This window comes from Hetaerina americana, unplaced genomic scaffold (assembly GCF_022747635.1).
Source record: "Hetaerina americana unplaced genomic scaffold, ioHetAmer1.1.p SCAF_4, whole genome shotgun sequence".
NCBI lineage: Eukaryota > Metazoa > Arthropoda > Insecta > Odonata > Calopterygidae > Hetaerina > Hetaerina americana.
This window is the reverse complement of record NW_027286985.1, coordinates 97,515,974-97,532,264: the sequence shown is the minus strand read 5'-3', so window position 1 is coordinate 97,532,264 and position 16,291 is coordinate 97,515,974. Positions and strand designations below refer to the sequence as shown.

General features: G+C 38.1%; 1 protein-coding gene across 1 annotated transcript in view; it reads left to right on the top strand.

The window, feature by feature from the left end:
• Clk (circadian locomoter output cycles kaput protein Clock) overlaps positions 1–16,291 on the top strand; it is a 55,542-nt gene extending 39,251 nt beyond the window's left edge. The window contains exons 13-18 of the mRNA XM_071590741.1: positions 1,210–1,331; positions 4,220–4,459; positions 8,028–8,234; positions 9,368–9,796; positions 12,266–12,433; positions 13,821–16,291. Coding sequence (XP_071446842.1) covers positions 1,210–1,331; positions 4,220–4,459; positions 8,028–8,234; positions 9,368–9,796; positions 12,266–12,433; positions 13,821–14,225 — 1,571 coding nt within the window. The 3' untranslated portion in view covers positions 14,226–16,291. The remainder of the gene's footprint in view (positions 1–1,209; positions 1,332–4,219; positions 4,460–8,027; positions 8,235–9,367; positions 9,797–12,265; positions 12,434–13,820) is intronic.

The following is a 16,291-nucleotide window of genomic DNA, read 5'->3' as shown; positions in this document are numbered from 1 at the left end:
GTATCTATATCATGTTTCATTTCAATGTGTGTCCAAAGTCACTTAACAGACTCCTTTAACAGATCTTGAGACATACAATATATGAACTTCCATTATGTGCTTTAGTATAATGCAAATACAAATTTTAATGGCATGTTTTCTGGAAAAAATTGCACCATAGTCAGGCTAATTATTATTATTGTTATTCTACCTCTCACTTAATGTAGGCTCCGCATGCAGGCATACTGAACAATAATATTGGGAACACAGAAAAAACATTGAAATTTAGTACTTAAATCGTAAATGATCATGAAAAGATGTTCCCCTAAATGTTTAAGGATAAATATTGTGAACCATCAATCATAAGGAGTGCACAGCTGATTAAGATTTTTGTACAATGTTCCCTGTAAATTGTAGGTAATCCTTAAAGCTCTAACTAGCAAAATGTGTGTCTTCGTCTTCTTCTTCTTCTTCGTCCACCCAATGGCTCTGTGCCAGATGGTAATAGGAAAAAGGAAAACAAATTGACTGCAAGTTATCTCAGGAGATTTGCTTTGAGCTTGTATGTTTTCTAAACTTCTTTTTATTTTAAGCTAAGTTTCAAATATATGTGTGATTACCATTATAGTAGCAGTCAGGCTCAAACTAAGTGGCTTTGTACTCTCTCAGATGTAGTTGGAGTTAGTGTTGTGGAATGCATTTTTCTCAGATGCAAAAAACTTTTATTGGCAGAGAACCACTTCAGTGCCACAGACATAATGGGCTTAAAGAGATTTCACATATGGGTATATGAGAGTGAAAGATTGTGTGTGTATGTGTGTGTGTACAGAAGAATGATGATGATTGATGATGAGAGGTAAGATAAGAGTGAGAGCAACAGTTTAAAGTATGGAGATAAGGGCTGGGGAGGATCTGGACATGCATTTTACTTATGATGATGGCATTATTATCAAACACAGTTCACCTTTCACTGATCCAATCATCCAACATCTTTCTTTATTGCCAGTTCTGAAAATATTCTGAATATTTATTCACTTGAATGATGGTGGCTCTCCTGTACATATTATGTTTTCTGACTGAGATCCCATGGGGAGCACCCCATTTAAAAGAATCAGCTTTTTACTTTTTATTTTAATAGAACTGAAATGAAATGATATCATTCCTTCACTGTGATATTTATTCTCATAACATGCCTCTCCCATGTCCTGTATATTTTGTTTCTCATTTCAGCTGGAAGGGGTAGAGCAAGTTCAAGGATGGTGCATGCACCGGATTCATGGGAGCAAGTTCGAGGTGCAGGCTCAGACTCCATATCAGTCTATTCTCAGGTCACTTCACAGACGTCATCTGTGGTAAGTGGGACAAAACTCCCCAAAGGATAAACAATCTTTTATGAGCAGGTTGCGATTGCTTGGCATTGAGCCAAAGGAAATAACACCGTTTCTGGCAAAGCATGATGGAAATCCTCCATGATCACAGAAGGCTCTTGGCTATCCCACTTTATAAAGTTTTTTTTAACTTTTTTATGTGAAAAAGCCAAGTGTTATATTTCATCATTGAGCCAAAGGTTAGAAGACATGACTCAGCCAATCCTTCCTGATTCCGCTCTCATCCCTTCAATATATCTGACTTACCTGAAATCCATTTTCTTTCAGCCAAAATGCCTCTCCTTTTGCTGTTTTCTCCTTTCATTTTACCAGTATTTGATATTCCATACTGTGTTCATTTCTGGTAATCTTTGTTTTTTAGGGGAATTAATGTTCCCCATCATTGTCATCCAACCGTTTCTTCACTTAGCATGTAACCTATATCTATTATTCAGCATCCACACTGCTTTGATCCGCTTTTCATTCTTTTTGCTATGCGCTTCTGGCTGCCTCACTCCAGACTCATCTGGGCCCACATCAAGACTTCGAATCTCCATTTGTAATAACTATTTTACCATAGGTGTTGTAATGGATATTCTCAGCTTGGATTATTCTGTTTAAACAATATTGTGTGTAAATAATCAGCTTTCTCTGGGGTATATTGAATAAAATAATGTTAATTTGCTTATGGTTGAACTTAAAGCAATTAATCTCTTAAGCCCAGAGGACTTTCACTTAAATCCCACCCATGAAATCGAAAAAAATATGAATGAAATCATATATTTCAGTATGGGCTAATGCAGAAATTTATACCTTATTATTACTTCTTAATATGAACAAGAAATTTTCAATCCTTATGCTATAAACTTCAATTCATATAAGGGTAGGCGGAAAAGTAATGCACACATGCTTGTAGAGCACAAACAAAAACAAATAGCAAGATCAGGCAAAAAGTACATTATAGTACAATTCTTTAGTTTCTTAATCATATATTTATTTTTCAATGTAGTCACCATTAAGGCTAACATATTTCTCCTAACGTGTAACAAGTCTTTCATTCTGTCACTGAAAAACTCTTTCATTTTTTCTCGAATCCGGGACTTGACAGCTGCCTTCACCTCATCGTCTGAGGTGTAATGATTACCCTTGAGGTTTCTTTTGAGTTGAGGAAAAAAATAGAAATTGCTAGGCGCAAGATTGGGGGATTAAGGAGGATGTGGAATTTGTTCGAATTTCAGGTTTCCCAGAGCCTCTCCAGTTGCACGCAAGGTGTGTGGATGAGCATTGTCATGTTGCAAGATTATTGGCATTAGGCTGCCTTTAACATGACAAACTTCTTCCTTGGATATTCCAATACGGTTTGCGATACGCTTTTGAGTGATTCACCGGTGATTTTGAATCAAATCTAGGACTAGTTTGCGATGCTTATTGTATGTGGCAGTGAGCGGATGTCCACTGCATATTTCATCAACAATTATGGCTATTTTAGGCTCGCAACTACGAAATTTTACCACCCATCAATAAACGGTAGACCAATCAACAGCATCAACGCCATAAACAGCCTTTAAACAATGATGAATCTCAGTGGGAGTCACTTTTTCAGCAGTTAAAAACTCAATAACAGCATGCTTTTTAACTCGTATTGATATAGCACTAGAACATGTAATACTTCCGCTTCTTGACATACATTGAATGAATGAAACGACCTTAAACCTAGGCATGCATGTTGAGGGAAAACGTTACTTCCACATGCTATCAGGAGTGCTTCTGATGGTCATTTAATCTGTAATAATTGTTTTTTTCCAAATATGTATTTTATTTATTTTTGGGGCAGATCATTGTAAATTTCCGGACAGGTATCAACTTTTTCTCCACTAACAAGTGATGAGTTATCCTCTGGTGGAAATCAATTACAGAAGGATGACATGTACGTGCATAGTATCTACAGATTGAATTTACTTTTTGTCCACTGCAATGAAAACGACAAAAATAATGCTTGCGTGTCGAATGTGGGTACTGAAAAGGGAACCAAAAGTGCCTGCAAAAGACAAAGAAGAGGATGCACCAGATACTTCTAGGAAAACAGAGTGCACAGAAAAATGAATCAGTAATAGAGAGACCTACACATGGCACACCATTGGTCATTCAATATTTTGAGTGATTATAAAGGGATCAGCTTCTGCATAAATATGTAAATCCATAAAATTGCATCTTTTATTTATAGCCCAGTGCTCATCTTTTTTACAGTCTTAGGCTACTGTTCATAATTTACTGTGAAGTACACATTTTGTGATCCATTTGTGTTCCGTGGGCATCGTTTCACTCAGTCATTGGGATCATTCTTACTTGTAAATGGATTTGGGTGAAATTTTGGGCCTCACAAGACGTGGTGTTTTCAATTGATTTTGGGAGTGGTGATTAGCTGCTGGAAAATATTTTCAGTACCAGGAATATCACTAATATAAGTAGGCCTCTTGATGGACAAAGTGTTCGGACAGCCTTAACTTGGATCAGAAAAAAGAAGAAAGGCTTGGTGTCCAAAGGCTGACCCTGATCCAGGGGATATTTAAATGAATGATGTCGATATTTTATTTAGTAAGGATATAAAATATGACTGTTTTATAACTTCCTTTTTAGCAAAATGGTCACTGGATAATTTGTTACCAAAAGGCGATGGGTATGAAGAATTGTTGCAGCATTCAAAATGAAAAGAAACATTGTCGATCATCATTTTGCCATTCATTTTCTGTGAAAAGAAATTGGCGGCATGGTCATGGTTCAGTTCCATCTAATGTGCTGCAACTTTGTCTGCTGGTTTGGGAAACATTCAGTCCCTGTGTAACTCAAGGTTTTTTCCTATTCTTTTTTGGCAGAAGCATACCCGCTTGCCGCACATCTCCCAGTCTGGTGGTTCCAAATGCTCTGGGGTGGAGAGCACGGGAGGCGAGAGTAGACGACGCCAGGAGGTCACAGAGGAGAGTGTCATGTGTTCTGGCATTAACAGCGGTGAAATGCTGGCATTGGTGACAAGCATCGCCACACCAAAGCCCCCAGTGGCACTTTCTGCTGCTGAAAATCCCACTATATCTTCCACTGAGCACCACCATTCTCAGGTTTGTTTGCCAATGACCCTATCATAAAAATTAATGAATGCAGATGGGATACTCATTCATGCACAAAACGCCTACTAATGTAGGTCTGGAGGAGGATCAAAAGTCTTTTTTGAATTTTGCTGTTGATGAATGCTTTGTAGAAATGAAATTTTTACACATTCAGTTTTACACTCATATAATAGAAATTGAAAACAGTTACAATATTTTAATCATTACACTTCAGAATGACTATAGCCATCAGGAATATGGTATGCATAAGAAGACTCAAAAGATGTCTCAAAAAAGTGACCAACTGTGGGAACTATCTAAGTAACTTACATTCAAGGATACAACCCTTCAAATAATTTCAAAAAACCAGCTGCTTATATCAGGGATGTTCATTAAAAAGTGACCATATCGTTGATTTGCATAATTTAGTGTGAACAATTCAATTTTATGTGACATTATTGGCTTAATTTGTAATGGATATGTGGCACAGGTATTTGGCCCTGATAATAAATCAGCAGCTTTGATATTGGAAACAGGTTCAGTTCATGTATACTATTTTAATGCAGCAGATGCTAAAATAAGAGTAGATACCTGTGGGGCATTTTTAATGTTATTTGATGGAAAATATGAGGTGCTGATTCAGGAGGGAAGAGATGGTATGCTGTATGGAATGATGTTGAAAAGAATCATATTAGTATCTTAAAAGAACACAGATTAAAGCACTTTGGTCCTGTAATCATGTACTTACAATCCCTGGCCAAAAAGCAGCATCTGGTAGAGCATCAACCTTCATATAACTTTTTCAAGACTTACACTTAGTAAACTAGTGTTGATCAAAAAGCATATTTTATCTAAATTTCCATAAAAAATATAAACAAGATGGGGAAGAAAATGCATTTAGATCCCTGTAAATGCCTTACATTTATGTTGTAGTGTAACCTCTAAATTTTATGCATTATTCATTAACTTAAACAAAGACTATATATATATATATATATATATATATATATATATATATATATATATATATATATATATATATACACACACACACACACTGCTCGTGTGTATATATATATATATATACACCCGAGGTCTGGCGAAAAGTATCACAAATTTAAATATCCGTGGGTTACTTAAATTTGATTTTCGATTTGACATCTTTGCCTGCAGTCAAGATATATATATATCTTGACTGCAGTTATACAAGATATATATATATATATATACACACACACACATACACATTCAAACACGAAATCCCGCCAAACGGCGAATAAATACTCATATATACAGAAACAGATATAAGGAAAAGGGATAGGAACACACATAAAGGACGAACACAATAGAGGTGGGGAAGGGGAAAGGAGGGAGATGTCCCTGGGGGAAAGATTCTCCTTAGGGCCGTTGTCTCGGAGGAAAGCGATTATTTCTTTTTGGAATGCAGGGTTAGGGTCAGCAGGAATATGTTGATAGGAGGAAGTGTCGGAGAGTAATCTGTAGCATTCTTGAAGGTAGTCTGCAGTGTTTAGGATTACAACTGTCGAACCCTTGTCGGCAGAAGTGATGACTAGGTTGGGGTTGCGTGTGAGTTTTTTTAACTCAGCTAATTCGGCCGGGGAGAGATTAGTTTTTGGGTTTAGAGATTTAAGGAAAGAAGGACTAGATGTTTTGGACAGGAGAAGATTGATAAAGATTTCGACTGGGTGATTTGGAGGGAGCGGTGGAGGCTCAAGGTGGGAAGGCGGCCGGAACTTGGTGAGGGCACGGTGTGTGTGTGCGGGGGATTGAGTGGCGGGTTGCATCACCCAGAAATGTCGCCATCTAAGATTTCTGGCAAAATTGATGACGTCTGTGAGGATGGTAACGTGATTAACCTTGGGGGTGGGGGAAAAAGAGAGGCCTTTTCCCAGAAGTGAGGTTTGGTGCTCATTCAGCGTGGTGCAAGAAAGGTTCAGCACGTGTTTGGCAGTATCTATTGTTTGGTCGGCCGGCGGGGAAGGGACGGATTGAGAAGGGTTTTGTTGGTGGCAACGGCTCGGTGGAATTCCTGGTGTTGGTAGGGAAGGTGGGGGTAGGTGGAAAATAGTCGCTAAATCCGGTTTCTGTAGGTAAAGGGGTGGGGGAGGAGGGCTAGGTTTGACAAGTTGGAGAGGTAAGGCAAGGCCTTGGCGGAAGTAAGAAGTGCAAAGATTGGACAATTTATTTAAGGCTTTTCTGCGTCGGAACTCAATGGAGCAAAGAGCCGATTTAAGGATTCGGTTTACATTCGGGAGGAGATGTGGGGAAGTGAGAGAAAGAATGTTGATGAGGGAATGTGTGGAATTGTGATATTTGTGAATGAGGCTATTGTATTGATCTCGGATGAACGTGCAAAAAAGAAAGGACTGTTGAAACTTCAGTGCATGTAGACTGGGGTGCAGGACGGAAGGTAGGCCTGATATAGGGAACTTAATGCATAAGCCATTGGGAATGATACCCAATGCAATGCATGCCGAAAGAAATTCAGAATGGCAGGTGTATTGGGCGAGTTTGAGAGAAAATTTCCGAATCTGGCGTAACCAAGATGATGTAAGATCAAAGTTGTTCATCATGGGAAGGGTGCAAAAATATAAAGGAAGGGTGTTAGGATGGTGATTATGTGGAAGAGGAAAAATAGAGAAACAGTAGTGAAGGGAAGGATAGGACACTGAGAAAGGTAGTTTCAGCTTACAATACTGGAACCGTAGACACAGCACGTTGACAGAAGATGACAGGGTGATTGCTCATAGCAACAGTATATATGCTTTCGTAGACGTAACACGGAAGTGCCGAATAGTACAATACACAGTAACACACAATATAGAAACACAAAAATATTTCAAAAATAGATATATATATATATATTATATATATATATATATATATATATATATATATATATATATATATATATATATATATATATATAATATATATATATATATTATATATATATATATATATATATATATATATATATATATATATATATATAAAATATATATTATATATATATATATATATATATATATATATATAAAATATATATATATATAAAATATATATATATATATATATGTGGTTTCGCATTGCCTTCCTCAATAGTGTTTTTAACGTGACACCATCACTCAATGGCCATTCCACTGGGGTCAGACACCTTTGCAGCCGCCTCCCTGAGGAACAGTCGCTGTGTAGACTACCTTTTGTCTGGCTCCTAACCTTCACCCTATCTGGTATGGGTGAACCTACCAGGAGTAATTATTATTGCTCCTGCCAGCACAGCTCTAGGGGTAATCGGAATGCACAAGCCCTTCCACCACGTCAAGGTTGTAGTCGATGGGAGGGGATACACTAGGTTTGACACTAATTTAAATGAACCACCTGTATATTTCTATTGTAATTTTGAGTTCTTTTTGGTGATTGAAAACAGGTTTTCCTGTGCATTTTATTTTCTTTAGTATACAGTAATGAGTGTACGTGCATGGGAAAGTGAGGCAAAAATTGAGCAAATGATTGCAGACCACTATTTAACCTGTTCTCCCTCTCACATGTCAATCAGATGGCGGTGATGCCCCAGCAACTGGTGGTGGGCACAGGATCAGGGGGGAGGGAGAAGGTGGCATCATCAACACAGCCTCCACCACCACCCCCACCACAGTACCTGACAGCCATCCCAGCCGTGCTCACCGGCCTGCCTCTGGGACCCCTCTACCACACGCATGCCAGCACCCCCTTCCACCCTTCCTCTTCTGTGTCAACTGTCGAGGTGAGTGGCCAAAGATGCAAATCCTCTCATCCCTTGTCTTTGCTCAATCGTATCAGCCTCTTTCCTTCTTCTGTCCTGGAAAGTTCCCTAGGGCCTCAACTCTTCTGTAGAATTAAGGACTTACTTTACTTCATGTGGCATTCAGACAAATAGAGAGTGAATTGATATGGTAAAGCATAAATTGTTAAGATGTCTACATATTATTCTTATCCAAATGCTTATGTCATCTCATTGGTATATCAGAGATTTATAATTTAAACTTAAATTCAAAAACAAATGTTTTTTGCTTCAAAGCCAGAATGCGAGTGTCATATAGACAAAAACTGTTCATTGTACATCACTAAAAAATTATATCTGTTGTCTCATCATCATAATTCAAATGTTTTCATCATAACAAAAGAGGAGATAAGTCTAAGTTACATATGGAAATAGTTTAAACCATTCTAATTCATTAATCATAAAATGAAATCTTTGTTTATGAAATTTAACAAAGTCCAGGATTTGGTCAAACAAGTACAGAGGAACCTTGCTTAACGAGAAATTTGCAGAGTGAGTAATTTGCATAATGAGCAAAAATATTGGTCCTGAAAACGACTTGCTTAATGAGCAAATTTTTGCTTAACAAGTGATGAGGAGAGAGGAAGTCCTGAATTCATTGCTTGCCTGTTAATGCAGTTTGTCTCCAGCACTCATCCTGCTAACAACCTAGTGTTGCTAGTGATCATATATTTCTCCTAACTTGTGTTCTAATATATTATTAATAATTTATAGTTTTAAAATTGACCCGGAAAAAAAATCTGGGAGAAGAAAGTCGTAGGAGAATGAAAATTAAAAGTAAAGTCATGGAAAATCGGGAGCAAGGTGTGAGCTTGGCTGATCTAGTACTCATCAGCAATCGGTTGTCAACAATGTTATCATTATAAAAGCACCAAGACTTGTTTTTTTATATTTTGTGGCCTCTTCCACAACTTGGCATGTCTTAACCTTCTCATAACCTCTTGTCCTTTGTGCTCAACATTACGATTTTAGAAATGAAGGTTGCAATTCACATGGTCTATTTCTATATTCAGAAAGATGAAAATTTTCCTTTGCGTAGTCGCTCTGTGTTCATATTACTCTGTTACCCTGCACAGGTGTTTCACCATCAGCCCACTCACCAGGCAGTGCACTCTTCAGCACCAGTGCTCCAGGCACCAGGCCCCCACCACATGCAGCAGCACACACCACAGCAGTTCCTTGTCCAGCCTGCGGCAACATCCCACCAGCAGCAGCAGGCACCCTCAGTGGCACCACCCTCACACCATCTCGTGATGACGTGTGCGCAGAGTGCCATGCAGGATAGACTCCAGCGCAAGCATGCCGCTCTCCAGCGCCTCATTGTGCAGCAACAGGAGGAGCTGAGGAGGGTATCAGAGCAGCTTGTGATGGCGCGTTATGGCCTGTACCCAATGGAGGCAGGCATGGTGATGGGGGACAGTAGCAGTGGTGGCAATGGCGCTGCCTCTGGAGCACAACACCATTTGATCTCATCCCACGAGGATTCCCAAATGCACACCGTGCAGGTTGTGATCGCATGTGTGGGATAATAAATGTTGATTAGTGGCCCCGGGAAAGTAATAATTTGAAGTGCGTTAACGTCCTGGGAATTTTATGATGTAATTTTCAAATGTATTGAATCAAGGCAATTGTTGCTGAAATTATTTCAAGTTGAATCTTTCCATTATCAAAAATCAGGGTGTTGCCCTCCAAATATTTTCCTAGAAATGTCAGAGAAATTTATTAAGCTTGAATTTTTACTCTCTAGATTTAAAAGTATGTGAAAATTTATTGTTCAATGTTTCAAAGTGTAAATATTGTTCATCTTGACCGAGATTCAAACTTGGATCACGGTCAATGTGAATGATTTTTACACTTAGAAATTTGTGCATTTCAATGCATATTAGCGGTCGACTCCGTTTTAAGTTACTGTTGTGGCATCTCCCACAGTTCTTTGAATTATCATTTATTGATTGATATTTGTTTATTTTGTGTTATAAATGGACATCCCTTTCATTGAGCATTAACCATAAAAGTTTATGTTGAGTTTTTGTATACAGAATCCCAATGATAACACACAATAAATCCTGGTGAAAAACACAAATCTTTGGCTTAAATGGAAAGATATCAAATGAAGTAAAGCTTTGTATTTATATTTCTAAGGAAATAGGTAAAAAAATTAGTGAAATCCAAGTGTCAAAGCCACAAAAATTGTAAAGTTGAGGAAAATATTTTTAAGGTTTATTTTTATGCTTTATAAATTATTCAAAATCACACAGGATTGTAGCAATATAAAATACAAATGTCAGCACTCCTTACAAAAAAAGCGGGTTTTAGAGAGCATATGTATTTAGGTTTTTTATCCGAAATGGCTTCAAAAATATCCGTCTACATTTAAGATGGTACCAATTGACAAAGAAATCTTGTGTGCAAAATATGAAGCTTGTACAATATTGTTTTAGAGGTAGCTCGATGACTGCAAAGTTGCGTGCCATAGTCAGCTGGCCAAGCTGCTGACTATCCAGTGACGAGAAGTTGCAGGAATTGGTAGAAAAGCCTGTTTTGATTTGAGAGTGATGACTCATTCAAGGAGATTGGTCCACATTTTTGTTGTCTTAATTAGTTTATTTCTTGCCTCAAGAAGCACTGAATGTATGAGATCTCTTGCTCTGTTTTTCCATAATCACACATTTTCACATGGTGCCTAGTTGAGTACAAAACATGAGAGTTGTGCATTTGATTGTATTTGCTTCCTTTAGTTATTATTATTATTGTGTGAGAAAGCAGCATGCCAAAAAATTGTTCAACTAATTGAAAATGAAGATCTTGGCATTTAAGTGTGCCAGCTGTTTTCCATCAAAGAAGTCATGCCAGTGTTTCTGCTCCTACACTCTGCGCTTAAGAATGCTGGCAGGAATTTTATTTAGCTTTGAAATATGGCTGGGATTATCATAAAAAAACACTATTTAAAATAGAAAAACTTGATGGCAAATGGATTAAAACACATAAATATAAATCCCCTTTAATATGCTCATCGAGAAGAAATGAAAATGATCTTAGTGCAAGATAATGAAGCACTTTATAGTAATGCAGAAGAAACCAGGGGGTAGATTTCTCTCCTGAAATCAGTGAAAATGTCAAGTTCATGTATCTGGTATATGTCATTTAATAAAATACATCGTTGACATAAAAGCATTCTTATGCAGTTGTACGTGTAGTAATAAGCATTTTCCTGTCATCACATGCATTATGAGCACAACCACCAGGACTCACTCTACCATGGGGTCTTAAATGAAAAGTATTTCATTGCACATGGTTTTAAGTGACCCCTTCATATTATTGTGTTAGCATCAAATTTTTTGCACCATAGTGATTTTGTTGTCGATTGGCTCCCACATTATGAGTGGACCGAGGTACTTCAGAAAAATGGAAAAACAAACCATCCTTAATTGCACGTACAGGGTGCATTAAGTTTAAATAAAGAAAGGGCTAATGCTGAAATGCTTTAAGAATGAGTTGCCATGTGGGAATAAGGGAAGTGCACTAACTTTGGTGATACAGCAATGCTGTTAGTTTGTCACTGAGGCCTAGTTTTTTTAATGTCTCATTCAATCTAAGTGTTGTTTAATGTGATTGCTAACTTAACGTGGAGATAGTAACAAATTCAATCCAATCTACATGATTGATCCTGGTTTATGAGTGATAATACCTTAGCCATACTCATATCCTTATACCTGAGAATAATATTTTTTATATTATTCTTTAAATGGCTATTATCTAATGAAAACCAGAGAGAACTCCCAAAATAGACTAGGATTGTTTGGAGATATGCAAAATTGGATACCGAGGACAGCCTGGAAACCATATTGTTACTTTTCCAACAGGCCTTCAGTTCCAAAATTATCACATTGTCAAAAACATACTCTGTCATATTTGTAGCATAAGGGTTTTATTTCCTTTTGAAGATCCCTTTCTAATGACCATGAATTGCTTAGGTGCCATACAGCCCTGGTGGTATGGCAGCAGGTGCTGTAAGCAGTACAACCGTTGGCGCATCTGGCGGGACATCTCCATCAGCTGCGGCAGCACCCCACTCCCCGCCCAATGCCATGCAGCTGCCATTCCTGCCTCCATCCCACAGGATCTTACTTGACACATCTCGAGTGAGTCTTGCTTAGTCACCTGATCATTCCTTATGCATGCTTCCAAATCTTGGAGTTAATATGCTGTAACTGTGACAGAGTAGTTCTGTTGCAATGCCATAACATGTTTCAAGACATTTATAAGTGAGCCATGAATTAAGAAGGTATAAAGGTACTGTTATGTTGCATGAGGACATAACCTAACATAAGCTAAAGGATAATGTGCTTTCATGGTGAGGAAGGGAAATGTGTTTATGCTTGAACTAAGTGACTGTAATTCAAGTACTTCCATCAAAAACCAGCCTCGATGTCCTTTGTGTCTTCCTCTGTTTTTGTAAAAAATATTCATCTGTTCGTGATAAATAGTTCTTTCAGTAAAAACATGACTCATCAAAACCTAACCTGTTTCATGTGAGGTCCTCGCCATTCTGCTTCCCAAATTTGCAATAAATTTCTAAAATCAATTAAATCATTTATTTCTCCAGTTTTAAAATGAAAGTATGTAAGCTGTTACAAAGCAAGTTGTATTATTGTGTGAATGAGTGCTTTGATGATAAACTGAAAATGTGAATCTTCTGCTGTAAGTATCTGTAGTATTGTTTATTTTCTCATAGCATCTGTGTTTTTTTCTATTTCCTGTACTTTTCCTTCACATCTTTCTAAATAGCCCACTAGTCCAATACTGAAGGTTTCTATATCTTTATATAATTATTATTTGTTTTTTTCATCTTGAGGGCATTTCCTCGGTGCCATAAGATGAAGTTGCGGAACATCACTCTAGCAACTCTACTTCTACTCTGCAGTTTCTGGCCTTACGTAGTGGAAGTATTTGATATCTGTAATAAAAGATTATGTACTTGCATTTGCTAATTTTGCTAACTCTTCTCTATCTGCAATTCCCTTTTGCAATATGCTACAGGGGGTCGCATTAAGGAAATTTTGTATGATACTTGTATTTATTGTAAATGTTTTCTGTATGGTTATATAAATGTTATCATTGAGTCCTAATATATTTATAATCTTCTTAAAATTTTCTTGATAACACCTAACTGATTTCACTTGCAATTGACACAATCTCAGCATCATTTTTTTTATACGTATGGAGCAAAATGTTGGTATTGCATTCCCCAATTCTGTGTTTAAGTTCTTCCATTTTCCTATCTCATCCATCCTCTTAAACATATCTCCCATGACTTCTTAATTCTCTCATTCTCCCATTCTTAGCTGCTCTTTATATCGCATGCATATTCTCTGAATTCTGACACAGCAATTTCAAAAGTGGCCTGACTCCCTTCTTCATATTTCCTCAAAGTTTTCCCGATCTTAGTTGGAGAAATTTCAAATTGGTGTTCATTCTGAGCCAGCATTCCACCTCTACCCTCACTTACCACGTCCTTTTGTTGAACAGGCGACCACCCACCAGCACAGCCTCGTCACTCAGCACCAGCACATTGGGTCCTTTGGAGGTCTGGGAATGGTGCACCACCAGATGGCAGAACAGCAGCTAACAAGTCGATGTGTCCGGCAGGGGCATGTGGGGGGTGACGAGGAGGAGCTGATTCCTTTCCAGCTGTCGCAGCGCCAGGCACAACTGCTCTTCTACTCCCCATCTTCCCCTTCCTCATCGACTGGCACGGATGCCACAATGGGTCGAGGTGTGCCACTGTCCAGTGTGCCCTCCTCGCGGTCCCACCTCCAGCCACTTCTGAATGTACCGTCCATACCACCCCCTTCCTCACCAGCACCCACCCCCTCAACGAACCTGGCGTGTGCATCGTCATCACCCAATTCATCCACCCATCGCTCCCAATGACTAGAAGCAGAAAAAAAAGTGTTTCATATAATTGTTTGTACTTAACATGCATACACACACTTGCCACCAGGTTGCTTATTGAATTAGGGGAACTCTCTATGTTTCTACATGACCAATGGATCTGATCTCAATCCTCTTTGGTTTGGTTTTTCTTGCAACATTTTTTTCTATTGATATGTAATTGACCTGTTTTTTAAGGTTGACCCTGTACCTGATGATGTCTGGCGAGCCTCCACTGAAGTCTTTATTTACCTCATCCTCATCTTATATTATCCACGCAATTTAAATGGTTGGGGATGCCATGACAGTTTAGTGAAATAATTACATATTTAAGAACAGATGTCTCTCTCCGAGTGTCTTGGGCATCTCAGTGCCCTGGTGCCATTTGTATTTCCTGCAATTGAAGCTCCAATGTAAGGGAAGATGCAGGTTGTGACACTGAATTATCTCTTCTCTTTTTTCCTGATATATCGGTCCAAATGCGGAAATCAGGGCAATTATAATGTCCTATTTTTATACTGTGCTACATTCTTCTATAGTTTTTATTGTATTTTAGATGGTGAATTACAATGTGGTATTAGAATGTCTTATATGAGGAGATATTGTGAAATAATTCCTTTTATACATTTCTTGTTTACAAGAATTCAAGTCAATTAATGAATTGTTATGGTGTGTTATGAAATGTGATCATTCTTCCATATTAGTCATCTTAGGGTTGTTATTGTTTTTTGACCTTTGTATCTGATACTTATGGCCAACTTGTTCATCCTTATTCCTTGTTGGAACATGTTGTTAGTTATTTTTTTGATTCCTGTTTCATTTACTGGAATGCCACATTTTTTGAGGGAATACTTACAGGCATATGTTTGTGCGTATTGAGCAAAGTTCCCCAATGTGGTTATATGCAATGTTTTTATCACAAAAATGTGACTCACCAACTAAAAAATAAGGAAATGAAGCATTACCTTTTTTTAATTTTGATTGATCCATGCCTATGTCTGTGTAGCTCTTTCCTACCTTCTTCAGAGTTAAACCTCACACACAGACGAGTATGGCCTGGAACATTGAATATTTTAAAAAGTGTCTTTTTTATGTTTCCTGAAAAATATAGATCACATAAAAAAGGAAACTCACATGAGTATAAATGTCTGGAGGGACACGAGTATAAATGTTTGGAGGTGTTGCCGTCTTTTTCAGCAGAAGAGGTAAGGAGAGAATTTAGTCGGAAAGCCCTCTCCTTCCTATTCTGGGAGTTGTGCATTTGAAATGTTCATGTCTCTCATTTGACTAATGGATCGATTGATTCCACATTGTTACCAACTTGGTTGGTATTCGATTCGTTTGACATCATCTATAAATATGCGGGTTGGCATCATTCCATTTGGCATTTTTTATTCCTTAATATATTTTTTCTATAATTGAAAAAGTATTTTAGGATATTTGAATAATTATATTTTTAAATACAGTGATGAACCATATGAAAATGTAAATATTGATAATTGTGCAAATGAAACTGCAGTTATCAACTGAAAGGTTGGTTTGATAGGTGTTGGTAGAGGTCACCCATTACCCAGCCCTGTATGCCACGAGTGAGATTCACACATCAGGGTAGTAAGGGGGACCAGTTCCCACAGTTGCCAATTGTGCCTTCCCAGGAAGATCTGATTCCCGAAAAATCACCCTTGGGTGAAGGGCTGAGGGTGCCCAGTAAAATAATAGCCTGCATAATTGATGAAAATACAAACTGTATTACATGGAAGAGGTGTATTATTTTCAATCTTAGACCATCAATACATGCTCTAATTTACCATGGGGGTCATGATGTTCTGGTGGCTAGCGTACTGACTTCCTACCCTGAGGGCCTGGGTTCGAATCCAGGAGGCGACAGATTTCTTTCAGTGGTATCCCGATTCCTATTTGAGTTGCTTTGTGGAGAGACCTTTAAGTGACTACGCCATCAATTGGATGGGACGTTAAGTTGCGGACCCCTTGGTGCCTTTCGTTATTGAGTAGGCTAATGCCAATGCCAGGTTTCTCTTCACCCTTCCTCCTTTCCCATCCATTTT